General features: G+C 38.1%; 2 protein-coding genes across 2 annotated transcripts in view; one reads left to right on the forward strand and one right to left on the reverse strand.

Annotated features, from left to right (window-relative positions):
- Positions 1–1,049: 1,049 nt before the first annotated feature.
- Positions 1,050–6,241, forward strand: CUNH5orf58 (chromosome unknown C5orf58 homolog). The gene is made up of 2 exons (XM_064376549.1): positions 1,050–1,143; positions 5,977–6,241. Exons 1-2 carry the CDS (start codon positions 1,050–1,052, stop codon positions 6,126–6,128), a joined length of 246 nt encoding a protein of 81 aa, XP_064232619.1. The 3' UTR covers positions 6,129–6,241.
- A 1,806-nt stretch (positions 6,242–8,047) lies between these two features.
- LCP2 (lymphocyte cytosolic protein 2) overlaps positions 8,048–17,349 on the reverse strand; it is a 49,351-nt gene continuing 40,049 nt past the window's right edge. Inside the window, exons 18-21 of the mRNA XM_012461120.3 lie at positions 13,070–13,164; positions 12,370–12,447; positions 10,655–10,810; positions 8,048–8,792 (exon numbers count right to left, since the gene is read on the reverse strand). Of these exons, the coding sequence (XP_012316543.1) occupies positions 8,670–8,792; positions 10,655–10,810; positions 12,370–12,447; positions 13,070–13,164 (452 nt within the window). The 3' untranslated portion in view covers positions 8,048–8,669. The remainder of the gene's footprint in view (positions 8,793–10,654; positions 10,811–12,369; positions 12,448–13,069; positions 13,165–17,349) is intronic.

The following is a 17,349-nucleotide window of genomic DNA, read 5'->3' on the forward strand; positions in this document are numbered from 1 at the left end:
TTTTTTTTTAATATTTTTTTCCCTCACTGTTGAAGTTCTTTAATTCCACCACTCTACCCCATGTTTAAAATACCATCTTTCTTTTTCCCTCTAACTTTTTTATTTGGCATGCTTAAGGAAAATAGTTGACTTTCCAGAGTATAGGGGATGGGGGGCAGTTGCAAAGCACATTTTATTCATTAATATCTGGGAAACAAAATGAGTTCTTTTACAGTGGCTCTGAAGTAAGAGAAATTGGAGAAATTCTCCCTGCTCAGGAAAAGGAGAGGCAAAGATTGACTTAAAGGTTGGTTTCTTTTCATTATTTTGCACAAGCACCTTGACCCATAACTGCCCACCTCTCACACTGCTGGAGCTGTATATGCCAAATGAGGTTGAGTTTTTTCAAGTCATTTTGAGAGACTGAACCTTGAGACTAGTTTCTAGTGAACCACCTCTCTGTATATTTGTATGTGAAACAATTGGTTAAATACAGGTACTGTATAACATAGTAATGTATTAATGTATACATTTCAGTTAACCAAAATTAAAATGTCTGTTACCCACTCCCAAAACTAAACTAGCCATTTGCTGTCCTCTTAGTGAATTATGATTGAATTATCCTCTTAATGAATTATAATCAAATTCTTTTTTGAGTTTCACTGTGTACTTAAATCATATGTGGGCCCTGTTATTAAGTTAGAAAAAGACATGGACTTACAGAAAATTAGAGAGGATCTTAACACAAATGCTAAATTGTAAGGTAGTTTATAAGTGCTGAGGCTTTCTGAAAAGGGGCGTCTTCATTTCCATTATAAGCCTTATCTTGTGGATATGGTTTGATTAAGGAAAGAACCTCATCCTATGAGTTCCAGTTGAAGTTTTCAGTTGGAAAAATATTACATAACACACTGATGCCTTTTGATGTTAGAATTCTAACCATTTAAAAAGATTTGTTTCATAGTTATTTCTGAAATAACAGATTTCTAGAAATACTGAAAATGTAAGTATTTTAAAAAAACACATAAATACTGATTTATACATTGTTTCTGTTTTTCTTTTAAAATCAGATGGATAAGAAGAGTGTTACTGATCATAAGCTACATGTGGACAAAACAATTAAAAATATTAATACAATTTCTTTGGAGTTGAAGAAGATGAAAGGTAAGTATTGAATCACTAAAATGTTTGCATATCAATGTTATGAAATAAATAGTACAGCCAATTTGTGTTTCTGCTGGGGTATAAATGAATTTTACCCACTCATTAGGATTTCTCGATTTCTTAAGAAATGTTTGCAATGTAAGTGAACTAGATCTCTAAAGACAGATTACGTTTGACTTTGGAGTTAGCAGACCTGAATTCCCATCCCTGACACTAACAAGCTTATCACGTTGTCTAAGCTCTGTAAATTTTACTTCCCTTCTTTCCTTCATCACACTATTACAACGCTATGTCACATTCTGCAACATTCATTGTCTTTATGAACTCTTACTAAGCCCCATAAGGTTCATTCCAAATTAAAAAGTATAAATTAGATTCTGTGACTTAAAGCTTCTTCATTTTCAACAGATTCATATGGTAGGATTAGACCTTATAGGTCATGATGTTTAGTCACTCACCTCACAGACATATTCTTTTATTCCAAGCACATAAAATCACAATTCTGTGATTGAATATTTCTAGGGATAATCTATTCCTGACCAAACATTTCTTACGTTGGGAAACTTCCTGTCTCACTAGTCAGTCCATTCCATTTTAAACAATTCCTCCTTATGGGCTAGCTGAAATCTTCCCCTATTGCTTTCACCTAAGAGTCCTATTTCTAACCATGAAAACTACACTGAATATGTAGTTTAAGGCCTACAACTATAAGTAACAAAAAGACCAACTTAACTTTTACAATAAGGAAAAACAAGAAGATCCAAGGTAGCTCAGCCCTAAAGTTAATTCAGAGGTTTAAAGATTTTGTCGAGGACAAGGTTCTTTCCATCTTTCTGCTCTGTTATGTTCACTCTCTTTATCACTTCTTATGGTCATTACTCTCAGAGGTGGGCATGTATAGACAGTCTCTTTTTATGAGTCTTTTCCCAGATCCCTCCAGCACATTTCCCTTTAATTCGCCAGATGTGCATCACATGCTGATGCTTATAGCAGCCACAGCCAAGGGGACTGGGACTGCCAAGACTGGTTTGGACCAGTCAGAACTTACTACTGGAGCTGGGAAAAGGAGCACCTCAAATGAAATCAAGCTGTGACACCAAGAAGAAGAGGGCATGGCCGTTAGTTTGGCACCAAATAGTGAGTGCCTATTACACTTTTTCCATGTGTTCTCCCTAGGACAGCATTTCCTAGACTTTGATCTGTGAACCCTGCTGTTTCAAAAGATGTTAGTAGATGGTGTACAGTAAAACAGAGTCCATGCTTTTATGGTCAAATAAGTTTGGGAAGTGCTTTGCGCTATGTATTTCACAAATTTACAGTGCATATTAACAAAGGCTCTGAAGAGCATGATGTTAAAGAAATCTGACTACCATTACTTCATCATTTCTCAAAACCAGTCTCAACACCACAGTGAAGATTCTCTTTCTAAAATGCAAATCTGCAGAAAACCCTCATTGGCTCACCATTGTCCTCAGAATGGACTATATGACCTGTTGAGATCAGGCCACTCCTTTCCACTTGGTCTCTTACTCTGTTCTTCCTGCATGTTCTGTGCTCTAACCATACTGAACTATTTGCATATCCACAAGTGCTCTTCTGTATCTGCTTCAACACATACTTGTCCTTCTGAAATCCCACTGTTATACCCTACCTCCACCACACCAGGTTAACTACTAGTAGTCAAGGTCACTTACATTGGAAAACTTTTTTTGAGCTGGCATATTATCCCTTCTGCCCTTTCCTGTCTACCTGTTATGCTGTTTTATAATTGCATATTTCCTTATGTTTCTTATCCCTGCTCAACTGTAAGCTCCTTAGGGGTATTTCTAGCACTTAACACTGTGCCTTGATTGCTTCAATTCTTGAAAAATGTTTATTAAATGAATAAATGGTTTTGGATGCTTGAACTTGTTTAAAACAATTAAGAAGCTTTAGATTCCCCCCACCCTTGATTTATAATTTTTCTAGTTTGGAGATTATTATTTCCTGAAATAAAATGTAATAACTCTGATAGATGTTTTCTTGAAGCATCGTATAGGTAGGTTAGGCAGTTAGGCTCTGAGGGACCTGTAGCGCTACACTCGGAAGGTGGACTTCTGGTAAATATAGAGGATTAAATGAACACTCTGTGCACCGTCACTTCCTTCTCTAAATAATAATGTCATCAGCTAACCCTTACAGCATTTACCATAATCCAGGGACTCGTCTAAAAGCTCTACATAAATGAACTCTCTTTATAATAATCCTACGAGGTAGGAACTATTGCCATTGGCATTTACAGATGTGTAAATAGACAAAGAGATTTAACTTTCTCAAGGTTAAGCAACTAGTCAGTGGTAGACCTGAGATTTAAATTTAAGTGATTTTTAAAGAGACAGAAATCCACAAGAGATTCCATGAAGAGATAACAAAACAAAAAACAAATGGAGAAGCAAATAGACAAATCTGAACCCCAAAGTCCAAAAATCTGAACCCCAAGCTGGCTGAGTAAAGCCAAAAATAGCCCCTATGACCCAATTCATGGTGGCACCAGAAACTTCTGGAAGTAGGGGTGAAACCTGGATAACAACAGGAGGACTAGTTAAATATTGAAGAATTGTAGATCCGTAAGGTTTCTTCTGTGCCCTCTGCATAGCTGGGCAGCTGTCCCTTCACTGTGACAAAAGACTTGAGGTTAAAACAAGTCTTAGGATTTCTGCCCTGGAGCCACTAGTCATAAGTTGAGGGAGAGTACTATACTGTAAAGAAGAATGTTGAAACAAAGTTTACATATCAAATTACAAGACCTCCAGTTTTTTGTTTTTTTTGTTTTCCTTCATGGGCTACCAAAATACTGGCAACCAGACTTATACCCTCCAAGTAGATTTTCCTTTCAGGAATCTGACCAGCCTAAGCTAAAAGATCTAAAGATACTAATAGCAGAAATTATCATAAAATAACCCAGCCAGATCATCCCACATTATTGACTACCACAGGTGCAGAACTTCCAATTGTCTTTTTGGCAACACAGTCTTAAATATGAGCAAACAGCTAAGGCACAACAGATATTTGAGGAATGCATCTGATATAAAAAGCAGAGAAAAAACGGATTCAATGAGGAAGAAACAAATAATGAGGGGAGATGAAAACTTCAAGAAATTATCATTAATGTCTGTATCCATGAAAGATACTGTATCCATGAAAAAGGAATTAGATACTATAAAAATATTCAGAGAACAAAAAGTAGTTCTTGGAAATGAAAAGTGTGACAGTAGAAATGAAAAGCTCAATAGAAGGGTTGAAAGGTAAAATGAAGAAATTCCCGTAGAGTGTAAACAAAATAACAGAAATGGAAAGTGTTGGTGATGGATAGGAGAAGCATGTATTAGATAAGTGAAAGAAGTCCAACAGCCAACAAATGCGCGTGTTAGAGAGAACATAGACAATGATGAAGGGCAATTCATTAAAGAAATAAAGAAAATTTTCCAGAGCCGAAGGGTATGAGTTTCTACAATGAAAGAGTCCACCACAGTGGATGAAAATCGACCCATACCAAGGCAGAGATTGTGAAATTTCGGTCTGCTGAGAGGACCTAAAGATCTGTAAAGCTTCTGAAAAGAAAACATGAAAATTCTCATATGACTCCAGCTTCCCTGGAGCCTAGAAGACAATGCAGCAGTGCCTTTGGAAATCTGAAGAAATATGATTTCCAACTTAGATTTCTATAGCCAGTTAACCTTCTAATTAAGCATTAGTGTAGAGAAAGAAATTTTCAGACATATGATTTTATTCCCTCTGGAAGTTACTGAACCTATATGCCACCAAACAAGGGAGAAGAACAAAAGAAAAACACAGGAATTTGGGGAAAAGAGCACTCCACAGAAGGGTGGGATAAAAGGAGTCTCTAGGATAATGGTAAAGGGAGTTCCCAAGATACTAGCTGTACAGTAGTGCTAATAAGCAATTAGTTCATATTGGAGCAAATCAGAAGGCTCCAGGAGAGGAGAGACGTTTAACAATAGAATAGCTAAAGCGTTGAATAAACCAAGAGGACATTTACTCAACTGGAGGACATTTGGGATACATTTCTGATAATGAAGCAATGAATATGCCCAATTGTTAACTCTGGTGGGTTGTGTGCAGGAAGGAAAATGTCATACAACAAGAGTTGGCTGTGAAGAATATTTGTATAATTAATATTTAAACATTAAATAATTGAGCTAAGCAAAAAATTTTCCCTAAGTATATTGTGAGAGAAGAGGGTGAGTGAAAGAGCTGTATCTTAATCTTCTGTGTCAGAGGCAGATAACACTGAAAATTGAAAAAAAAAATCAAATAAGCATGTCATTTAGAGATATGGAGGTAAACACCACTGCACCCCTTACACCAATAAAAATTCTCAAAACAGACACACTGAAACTACCAAAGCAACAAAAACAAAGTGAGCTAAAAAAAATAAAATAAATTAAAAGTGGTTGCCTCTGGGAGATTGGAACTGTAATTTTTTGTAACATGCCTTAAACTTATCTGATTCTTTGAAATATATGCATGTATAACTTAGATAAAAATAAGTTAAAACCATGTAAGTCAGATTTGTATAAATCAAGTTACAGTTTAGTAATATTGCTGAGAAGTTGAGCTAAAGAGCCCCCTTTTAGTAAATTTTTATGCCATGCTTATTTTGTAATACATAAATCTTATTTTAAATTAGAATGGGGTACACTTAATCTGTGGTTTAATCACTAATCACTTGAAAAACTAAATTAGGAATTAGGAAGAAATAGCTACTTTAAGCAATAATAGTTTTTTTATGACATATGTGCTACAATATAACTTCTGTTTTGTTTTATACAGAGCTCTCCCAGTTATTGCTTTGTGACCTTACCCTACATTTTAATCATCCCATGAAGACTGAGAACTTAACAGAAGCAGAAAGAAACAACCCCCTCTTTGAAGAGGCCAAAATATCAGATGTATCCCTTGTTTCTAATAGTTTTTCTATCTGATTTCTTATGTTTGTTGTGAGTTTATTTTTGAATTAACAAATATGTGGGAGAATTGAGTTTACTAATTTGTATATATATAATTTAAAACAAAATAAAAATGTTGTAAACAAGCAGTTCATTTCCTTGAAGGCTGTTGTTTAATGTTTCTAAGAATGGCTTAACCTCACTGATTGCAAGCATATGACATAGGAAATTGGTCATGGGTCACTGCTTATCCTTTCACTTATGCTTGAATTTGGCTCAGGTTGAAAGAGAGCTGCTAAATTATTAACCGATGGTATGAGTTTATATTAATCAGAACTCTCCTGTTAGTGAATGCCAAGCACAACTCAACCAGATGAAGCATATATTGAGTCATGTGACTTAGAAGTCCATGGTTGGTAGATTTCAGGGACCCCAATAATTCGTCTATCTTTTTACTGTGTTTTTGTGTTTTGGCCTCATTTTCTTCTACAGCAGACTGGTTCTTACAGATAATTGGTAAATGGGAGTAGTTGCAGGGCAGCAGACAGCTCCAGGTATATAGCATTGCCTTTTGGGGACCCCAGATAAAAGATCTTGTCTCAGGCTTCATGTGTAACATTCCAGAGAGTGACCCTGACTGACCCAGCTTTAGTAAGATATTTATCACTGAGCAGGGTTCTGAGCAACTCCCACTGATGCATCTGGGGTCACATACAAGAGGCAAGGCCCAGCCAAAAGGAGTTGCCGGTGCTTGAGAGAGAACGCGAGTCAGGAAAACATCAGCGTCCCAACATTGACTTCAGTCATAGCCGTGGAATAGAACATCTTAATCCTAATGGCCCTTTCCACCAGGAGACTTAAAATGAGTGTTTGTTTTATAAACATGATTCACTACCAAATAGTTGCTTTGAAATCTATCAGGTCCTTCATTTTACGTATTTTTGAACCCTAAGAATAGAATACGGTGAAGCGAGACCAGTGAGCTTACTCCATGCTAGAACCTATGGTGTACGCTATCCTGACGACCTTGCACCTAGCTCACTTGTTTAACACAGAAGAGCCACTAAGTAAATACTTGCTGAATAGCCTGTTGTATAGACATGTAAATGAATGCAGGGCTTTCAGCCTTAGAACTCCCAAGTTTTGGACCTAAACTGAGAACTTCTGGTTAAGGATGAGATTTTGGGAAACACAATTTTTATCATTAGTTAAAAGTCTCTACATTCCATATACTCCTTATCTTAGCCTATCATCAGTTTTAAACTGGTGACTTCTTAGATTCCTTCTAATATTCTTTTTATTGGTTCATGAAAATGAAGATGCAAGATATTCTTTTCCATTCCGAAAACTTGTAGATTAAGCAGAAATGCCAAAAATGGTTGCTAGTAAAAGTCGTTCAATAATAACCAAGGTCCCAAAGGGAAAAATTGAAAAACAACTGATTGTCACTGTTTGGCTAAATATTAGTTGTTTAATCTGGCTGAATGCCTGTACTTTTTATTAAGCGAGATTTGTGAACTAAAGGAAAGAGCCGAATTACTTCAAAGCACTTATACAGCCTGTTTGGAAAGGATGAGGAGAAGGGGCTTTATGGCAGAGCTGTCAGGGAGATGACGAGATTGAGGAGCCATACTGAATAGCAAAGTCTGAACAAATTTAAAGTGTTGCTCCCTTGTCTTCCCAGGAAGCCTTTGGTAAAATCTATATCCTTGGACAATGTTTTTGGGGTTGGGAGAAGGTGGAGGTGTTTGTGATGTTGGTGTGGGTGTGGGGATGTGAAGAAATGCCAACTTAACCCCAGATGTGTTAATTAAACCTAGATCCACAATCCACCAAAGTCTGATCCCTAAATTGAAAATGTTTTCTTTTGCTATTTGTAGTTTAAATTTTTTTTAAGACAAAAATATAACAGTATGGACTAAAAGTCAATAAAGTTGTTTTAGGAAACCAAAAAATTAAAGCAAAAGACTATTTTAATCCCAGAAGTTATCTCAACATGCATTTATCTTTTCATAAAAAATTACATAAAAATTCCCCCAGGAAAAAGTACCAAATAAGTAAGAATAAAATCGTATTTTTGAAGGCTCTTAAATTATTGCTGCTGAGAAAATGAGGTTTAGTCATTTTCAAATTACATGTATAAAACTAATGAATGCCTCTGACTGACAGAGGTTTGGCTGTAAAAACAAATCAGTTTTATGTGATGCCAATAACTATTACTGTTTCAGTGTTTTAAAACTTGCCCCAAATTGTTTCTGTAGCTGTGTAAACTACTGTATTTTGAAATGTATATTTAAAAAATACACAACTTTTAAAAAGTGAATTATTACAGTGCACTACTAGACTTCAAGTGTGAACATGACTCATGCACTTTATAAACATTGAAGAAGAATAAATAAATTATGGGAATTTGACAGTCTTCATTTCAAACACTGTTTTTAAAGGAAAGGATAATACCCTTATGTTCATGGGGAAGGGTTAAACTCAGTCCTAAGTGTTTATCCGTTGACCAAAGCTGATTGATCTCGTGTTGGCAACAGAGGCAGGAGGACGGTTCATTTGCTCAGCTATAACTTGCTATGGGTATCCTGCAGCATGCGTTAATGTGCACTGGTATCTGGAACCTCGGTTTTTCCCATCAATGAGCAGAAGTGGCATTTTCCTGAAGTAGTCAATAATATCTGACACAGACAGAAAGTCCTGAAAGAGTCAAGATAGGGAGATGAGTCAGCATTGGAATGAAAAGCATGAACTTCACCCTCAGTTTTTTTATCTGCATCATATATCCTGCCTCTTCAAGTTATGAGGATTGTGGGAAAATGTGTATGTAAAATGTGGCAAGTAGTTTAATGATTTCTGCTGTAGAACTTTGAAAAAAATTCCTCACAAACATCCAACAAACCATGATAAAAGATAAAATAAGGGCTGAGCATGGTGACTCATGCCTGTAATCCCAGCACTTTGGGAGACCGAGGCGGGCAGATCACTGAGGTCAGGAGTTCGAGACCAGCCTGACCAACATGGTGAAACCCTGTCTCTACTAAAAAATCTAAAAAAAAAAAAAAATTAACTGGGTGTGGTGTCATGCACCTGTAATCCCAGCTGCTTGGGAGGCTGAGGCAGGAGAATTGCTTGAATCCAGGAGGTGGAGGTTGCAGTAAGCCAAGATGGCACCATTGTACTCCAGTCTGGGCGAGAAGAGGGAAACTCCATCTTGAAAAAGATAAAGTGTGTGTGTGTGTGTGTGATGTAATTTGAAATGCATATATTTTTAACTTCATATGGAGGGTCATTTAAATAGTCATGATTACAGTATCCTTGCCGTGGGGTTGCTCTGCTTTTTGGTTTTGGTTTTGGTTTCTGTATCTCTATTTCACCCTCAGTCATTAATATTGTTAGGAGGTATAAGGACTCAGGAGGTCAGACACAGTTCACGGTGTACAGAGGTAGGATCTGCAGCATAGCACAGGAGTTCCTTCGTGAACTCTCTGCTGTGTCCTCACTGCCACCTCCACACTCATAAGGGCTCAGCAGTCAAGTCTTTGCATCCATAGTCTGGATCACCCCAGCCTTGATTGCTAGAGAGGGAAAAGCTTAATTCAACTTTCTGGACATGGGTCACAACTCACATAGGAACCCTAATGGGATAAAGCACTTCTTTTAAGACTAATCTGCTAGGTGCCTCCCTCCATGGCAGCTGCAATGAGTCCTCTGCGCTTGTGAGTTTCCACACTGGACCAAGATAAAGCTTGAAGGGCAAATACCTCTGCTTCTACAGGGTCTGTGCAGCTCTATCCACTGCCAACCAGTGATTCAAACATTTGACCATAAGCATGCATTATTTTCTACTCATTAACATTATCATAACAAAAGTATGTGAATCGGAAGTTATGGGTAAGCTGTTTCTTATTCTGGACATGTTTCATTCAGCCGGTCCTCCTCTTGGAACTTTGAACTTAGAGTATATTTGGGGCATTACCTTCAGTTGTTAGATTCCTTTGCAAAAAACTAGCCCTGAGGGTTTCTTTCTATCAGTTCTGATTACCACTCAAAAAGTGACTAGCATGAGAATCTAAACCTCAGCCTGAGAAGAATTTCTTTGGCAACCTGGTCATCTTCATGAGGCTAACCCTCCATTTTGTTAAGAAATGAGCCAAGTTATTTGAATAATCACCACAGCAAGTATTGATTTTTCCCCTTTTCCAGTGGTGTCAACTTAAAATGCAGCCTACATTAAAATTATGTCACAGAGGTGAATAATAGCAGGAAATTGCCTTTGACACCTCTAAATAGATTTTTTAAAGTTAATATACATTTTCCTCATTTTAAAAGTTATACATGCGATTATTTGGAATAAAAGACATACAGGAAAGAATCCTATGGCAGAAGTAACTATTGTAAACATTTTGCTTTATTTCTCTTCCAATAAATGAAGGACTTCACTAATGTGATTTAACTCTAAATTCGCCATACAGCCTGGAATCCCAAAGATTGCTCCATGAAAAGATGCAGAGGGGCATAAATGAAGATTTTGGAGAAATGTTGAAATTTGAAATCCTTACCTCTTTCCCTCGGAGTCCAGTTCCCAACAAGTAAACTTGACTTTCCTGCTGATAACGGATCTGGATGTTGTAAACTTTATCTTTGTACAACACCATGAGGACATACGGATTGGTTATTGTTTTTTTAGAGCTGTCTCTAACCAGAAAAGTGCCATCCTGAAAGGATAAATTCCTGTTATTATGGGAGCAGTGAAAGTCAGTATTTTTGTTGCTTGTAAGAGTAGTAGGCAAGCCTCTAGGGATCTGACAAACCTGTCAGTTGCAGTTTGCAGCTTCTTGACTGCAAAACCTGTCATTCAACGAACATTCGGTTCTCCAAACAGCTACAGATTCCATGTGTCACGAGTTTTTTTGTTATCAAGAAAGGCAACAGAGATTGTATCAGAGAAATTTCCAAGTCAATCTCGTTAAAGTCTCTTGATAAAAAAGGAATCTTCTGTTCAATAATAAATAATGGGTGCTTGAGTGAATAAAAGGCCAGGAGAAATAACAAACTTTATTGGTTAACTCAAGATATATCTTCCTATTATTCCTGTGAGTTAATTCCCTAACCTTTCTTTTCCACATCCAAAGTCAGAAAACACCCAAATGCCATGAAATTCATTTGCCGTGTTTACAATCTTGTGGTCTCTAGGTACTCTTTCCTTCATCAGACACTTGACCAAAATTGAATGCAAATGTTTCTCTTTTCTTATCTTTTTTTTGATATTTGCTAAACTACTGTTTTGACTGTTCTGTACTTTAAATTTCCATTCAATAAATTATTGCTACATAATACTAATACTATAAAAATCTAATATTAAAATAAAATTAATCAGTAAGGACTCCTTTAAACTACTCCCTTCTCCTCATACCAAATCAGAATAGCTTTAAATAGCCATGAGTTGGCAGTAACGGCTTTCCTCTGTTCCTTTTATTCCAAGTTAATTGAGCCTGTCAGAACATTTCTGCTAAACAAACACACTTCTGGACCAGTGATTCACAGTCTTGGCTTCAAATCAGAATTACCTGGGAAGTTTTGAAGACTCCCAGAGCTGACACAGAACTCCAGAATAATTAGAATCTCCAGGTGAGACCCAGGAATCAGGATTTTTCAAGAGCTCTCCAGGTGATTTAAATGTGCAACTACTACTGAGAACTGCTGTAGAGTTTAAATGTGAAAGATGAAGGATCTTTGCTTTCCCATTTCTGATCAATAAATTTAAGGTAAAGTTTCGGGACTGGCTACGAGAAATATGTTTGACACCTTATGCTATTAAAAGACTAGCTAGAAATGTCTAGGACAAAAAGCAAAAAGTTGCTCCTGTCTCTTTAATATCAGTCCTGTCACATCAATGTGGATGGCACGTCTGTGTTAAGAGGAAGCTAGAGCTGGTATGATGTTGAAGCTTTGGGGGAAAGAGAGTTTCCTTCTCACACCATATGATTCCCATGACAAGGCAGACTCTTTTGTTAATAAAATCTCCTAAGATTCCACCAACCAAATGACTGCCTTAACTTAGATTCTTCTGCCAGCTGAATGATTCCTGAGCCTAGGAATCCCTGCTATGGTTGCGGGTAGTTGTGAAGCTGGCACTAATGGGTCTCCTAGGTATTACAGTTAGCAACAGCACCTAGAAGAATTCCTAGCCTGTAACTGGTACTCAGGACAAGTCAGTTCCCTTCTTCTGCCATGAATATTTATAACTATGTTAAAATAAACTATAGCACAATACCTGGTTTATCTTTCTAAGAGCAGCTTCTGCCTCTGGTCGGGTAATATAAGACAGGTACCACTCTTCATTTAATGAATTCTGAAAATGTAAATTTTTAGAAACTGAATAAATTTTACAGTTACATATGTAAGTGAAAAGACAAGCCTCTGGGTAATCATTTCCATAAATCACCACCTCAATTCCAGGAGGTTTGAAACATTTGTTTTCTTAATTTGCATAGAGAGTCATTTAGTTGGGGCTAAATAGAAGATATTTTGTGTGAACTGCTTTTCATCATGACACTGGTTACAAAAGTGCCTGTGAATAAGTGTCCCTTACAGTATGGAACCTCTAATCAGAAAAGATACAGATACAGTAATTTCTTCAGTTTAGCATAATAACCTGCTTGATTAAAAAAAAAACTAGGTTAATGAGCAGTTAAGTGACTTAATCAAGGTCATAAACTAGGAGACGTAAAAAACAGGATTGTTTTTCTCTCTGTTTATGCAAAACACACGTTTGTCTTTGAAAGAGTCTGAACAAACACCAAGGAAAAAGAACATATTGTTCATCTGGATCTTCTCTAACTTTTTTTTCGAATAAATAAAATAAAAGTAAAGAAGAAGATAAAAGCACAGAAGAACATTCAATGGGAGTTTCTGGTGATTCTTTTACCAGGGAAAAAGCAAACAAACAAAAGTAAAAATGTGTGCTCTCTTACCTCTTCTTCCGCAGGGGATGGAGGCCGAGGTTTATTTGGAAGCGGCAGGGGCAAGTTTCTGCCTTCGGCTCTGAGAGGTGGTCTGTTGCTAGGGCCTTGAAAAGTATAGAATTCTGAAAGTTAGTTTACTGTAACCTAACTTCAGTTTTACTGCTATCAAAACACATTTTCCCTCAAAAAATACCCTTGCGATTGTTCCAATAGTTAGCATTTTAAGAAACCAGTGCTTCAAAAATAATTTTCATCTGTTTGAAACCATGAAGGCTGCTCAGGCATTATTCTGTAATCATGCCAGTAAAACTTTGAGAAGAGAACCTCAATTTTGAGTGATTTTCCAAATGTGCATGTTACATAATATAAAGTGACTAGATCCCTTTATAAAAAATTCACAATTGTTTTAATGAATGTGAACATCAAAACGAATCTTCGAGAGACAAATCCTTCATAGATTCCTATAATATCAGCATAGGCAGAATGGATTCCCAACAGCCGATGTAGAGACAAGGCAGTAATGAAGATAATTATGTTCTTAATGTTTTCTCAGAAAGAAATGTAAAGGACCCAAGAGAAGATGAAATTACCTTGAGAATATCGTTAGCTTTTAGGATCAAAGTTTGCTCCCTGCTGTTCTAACTCAATAGGTAGAACTGTTCAACTCACATAGAAGGCACTGGGCAGGTGGGGTGACTCACGCCTGTAATCTCAGCCCTTTGGGAGGCCAAGGCGGGGAGATCAGCTGAGGTTGGGAATTGGAATCACCTGACCAACATGGTGAAATCCTGTCTCTATCAAAAATTCAAAATTAACTGGGCATGGTGGCAAATGCCTGTAATCCCAGCTACTCGGGAGGCTGAGGCAGGAGAATCGCTTGTACCCGAAAGGCAGAGGTTGCAGTGAGCTGAGATCGTGCCACTGCACTCCAGCCTGGGCAACAGAGTGAGACTCTGTCTCAAAAAAAAAAAATAATAATAATAATGATAAAAAAAATCGCTACAGATCAGGACGTTTTTGTTGGGCACCTATAAACTACCCAGCGCTTGTGCCTCGTCTTCTCCAAAACCCTTTTTTCTAATTTATAATTCCTTGAAACTTTAGGAGAATGTTTCTTAATCTCAGGAAAGGTTTCGTTGTGTTTATTGCAGTTGCCCAGGCTGTTTTCTATGTACCAGGCTGTAGTTAAAAACAGAAAAATTCTGTGAGTTGAATGTTCTCTTAATGATTCATCCATCATTCATTCATACCTTCAACAAATATTTATTCAGCACAACGCTGTCCAGATCTTGAGTAAGGTACTGTGTGTACAATTTTTTTAAAAATCCTCACAGCAACACTACAAGGTAGGTATTGTCTTCATTTTGCATATGGGGAAATACAGGCTCAGAGGCTAAGCAAATCATATGCTATCAGTGGCAAACCCAAGACTTAAACCTGTGGTTACCAAATGTTACTGTGCATGACTCAGAATCGCTGGGGGGCTTTTGAGCACCTAGGGCCCAGAAATCTGCAGGTTAGCAAGTACCTCCAGTGGTTCTACACCAGGGATTGTCACTATGTCTACCTAGTTTTCCACTGAGGAGAGGAGAGTCACCTGGAAGGGCTAGAGTCTCCTGAGCCACATCACCAGGATTATTTAAGACGGTCCTTCCCTGTTTCTAAGTAAGTCCCCTGAGCCACATACCAGGATTATTTAAGACGGTCCTTCCTTGTTTCTAAACAAGCTGGCCCTGAGCTGCCAGTGCCTTCCTTACTCAAATTCCCAATGCCTAGGCGGACCTTCCCCACCCCCATTTTTTTGCAGTCCAACACTTGCGCTTTTACAATGCTTGTTGAATGAATGAAACCTAAAAATACAGGAGAGTAACAGAACCAAGGCCCATATTGCCTGGCTGTTCTACAGTTGAGGAACGAATCTCTTTCTGCCTCTGCACCTGCAGGCCAGCATCATAGAGTCATAATTCACAACAGAGCAGCACATACCCTTTTTAATTGTAGTCACCTACCATCCTTAGTATCTAGACTCTCAGGGAAGTCATGATAGAGTTTTGGACAATGCTCAACACAACCTTTACCCTTCTGATGTTGAAGCAAACAACCAGTGGAGAAGACTGAGGACCAGGTGTCCTGGCAGCCTTAGGGGAAAAGAGGTCAATTTGGATTAAGCTAGTGTTCCAAAAATCATGAACTATTTGCATTAATAAGCCCCATCATGGACTCATAAAGCAGGAGATCTGTGGAACTTGCTTTGAAAATCTTGCTGTGATGTGTCTGCAACTCAGATGGCTACAGAGGCAAGGAGGTAACACAAATGTGTGTTTGCAAAACATAGTGAATTTTGGGGATTGTGAAAAATTAGGAGTTGGGTGGGAAACTGAAAACCATGTGGTGAATGTGGACACCATAACCTCAAATGCTTAGAAGACATTGAAAACTTAGTGGGTGCCCCTGGTGTCAGCAGTTGGATCTCACCCGTCTACGGAATGATGCATTCAACGGAACACCCTAGATGTGCTATTTGAAAAAACGTTTATTCTCAGACTACAATTCAAATGTATTAATATAGTTTTCTACTTAACACACTGGCATTTCTGCACACGGAACATGACTGCAAAAAAAGCGGCTTTTTTGTTGTTCTTCACAGCATTTTTAAACAATTTAAGTCAACATTTAAAAATGGAATAATTTCACTTTTTTTGAGAAAAAAATTGGAAAATCTGGCAATGCTAAGCCAGTTTCCTGGAATGGTAAAGATCTATTTACCAGAGTTGGGTAACTTTCCACAGTCATTTGATGCTCAGTCACTCAATAAGCTTTTTATTTATTTATTTATTTTGAGATGGAATCTCGCTCTGTCACCCAGGCTAGAGTGCAGTGACGCAATCTTGGCTCACTGCAACCTCCACCTCCCAGGTTCAAGCAATTCTCCTGCCTCAGCCTGCTGAGTAGCTGGGATTAAAGGTGTGCGCCACCACGCTCAGCTAAATTTTTTTGTATTTTTAGTAGAGTCGGGGTTTCACGATGTTGGTCAGGCTGATCTTGAACTCCTGACCTCCTGATTTGACTGTCTCAGCCTCCTAAAGAGCTGGGATTACAGGCGTGAGCCACCGTGTCCAGCCTCAACGGCATTTTAAAGTGCCTACCAAATGCCTGTCACTTGTGAGTCTTTAAGGGTAAAAAACACAAATCAGTCCTGCCCTGAGGCCTTTCAAAGTGGTCCATGAACCAGGATTAACAGCACCACATGGAACGTGTTAGAAATTCAGGAACTAGGGTCTCACCCCAGACCTCCTGAATTAGAATCTGCATGTTAACACATTTTCCGGGTGATTTGTACTCTCGTTCAAGTTGCAGAACACTCTAAGCACACACTTATCATGGACACGGTATTATTAAAAATATGGCCAGCACTTTGGGAGGCTGAGGCTGGTGGATCACGAGGTCAAGAGATTGAGACCATCCTGGTCAGCATGGTGAAACTCCGTCTCTACTAAAAATACAAAAAAATAGCTGGGCACTATGGCACGTGCTTGTAATCCCAGCTACTCAGGAGGCTGAGGCAGGAGAATTGCCTGAACCCAGGAGGCAGAGGTTGCGGTGAGCCGAGATCATGCCATTGCACTCCAGCCTGGGTAACAAGAGCAAAACTCCGTCTCAAAAAAAAAAAAAAAAAAATATATATATATATATATATATATATATATATATATATATAGGCCCTTGACTTCACTCCAGACTTACTAAATCAAAATCTTTGATTCTGTAAGAGATTCGGTTCTTAGTCTGTATTTTACACATGCTTCCCAACTCACAACAATGGACAGACTGATTATGGAAATATACAACTGCAGAGAAAGCCAAGCGCGATTCTGAGGCCTGTAAGGAAACAGCAGCAGGAGGAATAGTTCTGCCTGGGAAGATTGGGGATGAGGGCTGGCTTCCTGGTGAAGTGTGTGTAGGGGTGTGTGTGTGTGTGTGTGTGTGTATGCATATGCATGTGTGCATGTACTGTGATGTGTGTGCATGTGTATATGTGTGTACGTGTATATATGTGTATGTGTGTATGCATGTGTGTGCAAGTATATGTGCATGCGTGTTTGGGCATGTGTGTGTGTGTGTGTGTGTGTTGTGTTTTAGGTACTATCCTATCATTCCGACAGCCCTTGACACACTGCAGACACTGAATTAATTGTTGAATGAGGAAATCAGATGCTTTTAGGAAACAATAAAACCCTTGTCAAAATCTTTTGGGACAGGTTAGGGATCCAGCCATAACGGCCTGATGG

This window comes from Aotus nancymaae, unplaced genomic scaffold, assembly GCF_030222135.1.
Source record: "Aotus nancymaae isolate 86718 unplaced genomic scaffold, 86718_ANA_hifiasm-v0.15.2.pri h1tg000015l_1, whole genome shotgun sequence".
Lineage (NCBI taxonomy): Eukaryota > Metazoa > Chordata > Mammalia > Primates > Aotidae > Aotus > Aotus nancymaae.

What these genes read in the sequence shown, in the direction of transcription:
- CUNH5orf58 (XM_064376549.1), top strand. Translation starts at nt 1,050, where the DNA reads ATGGATAAGAAGAGTGTTACTGATCATAAGCTACATGTGGACAAAACA. An exon ending in GGAGTTGAAGAAGATGAAAG is followed by an intron (nt 1,144 to 5,976) that starts GTAAGTATTGAA and finishes TGTTTTATACAG; the next exon opens with AGCTCTCCCAGTTATTGCTT.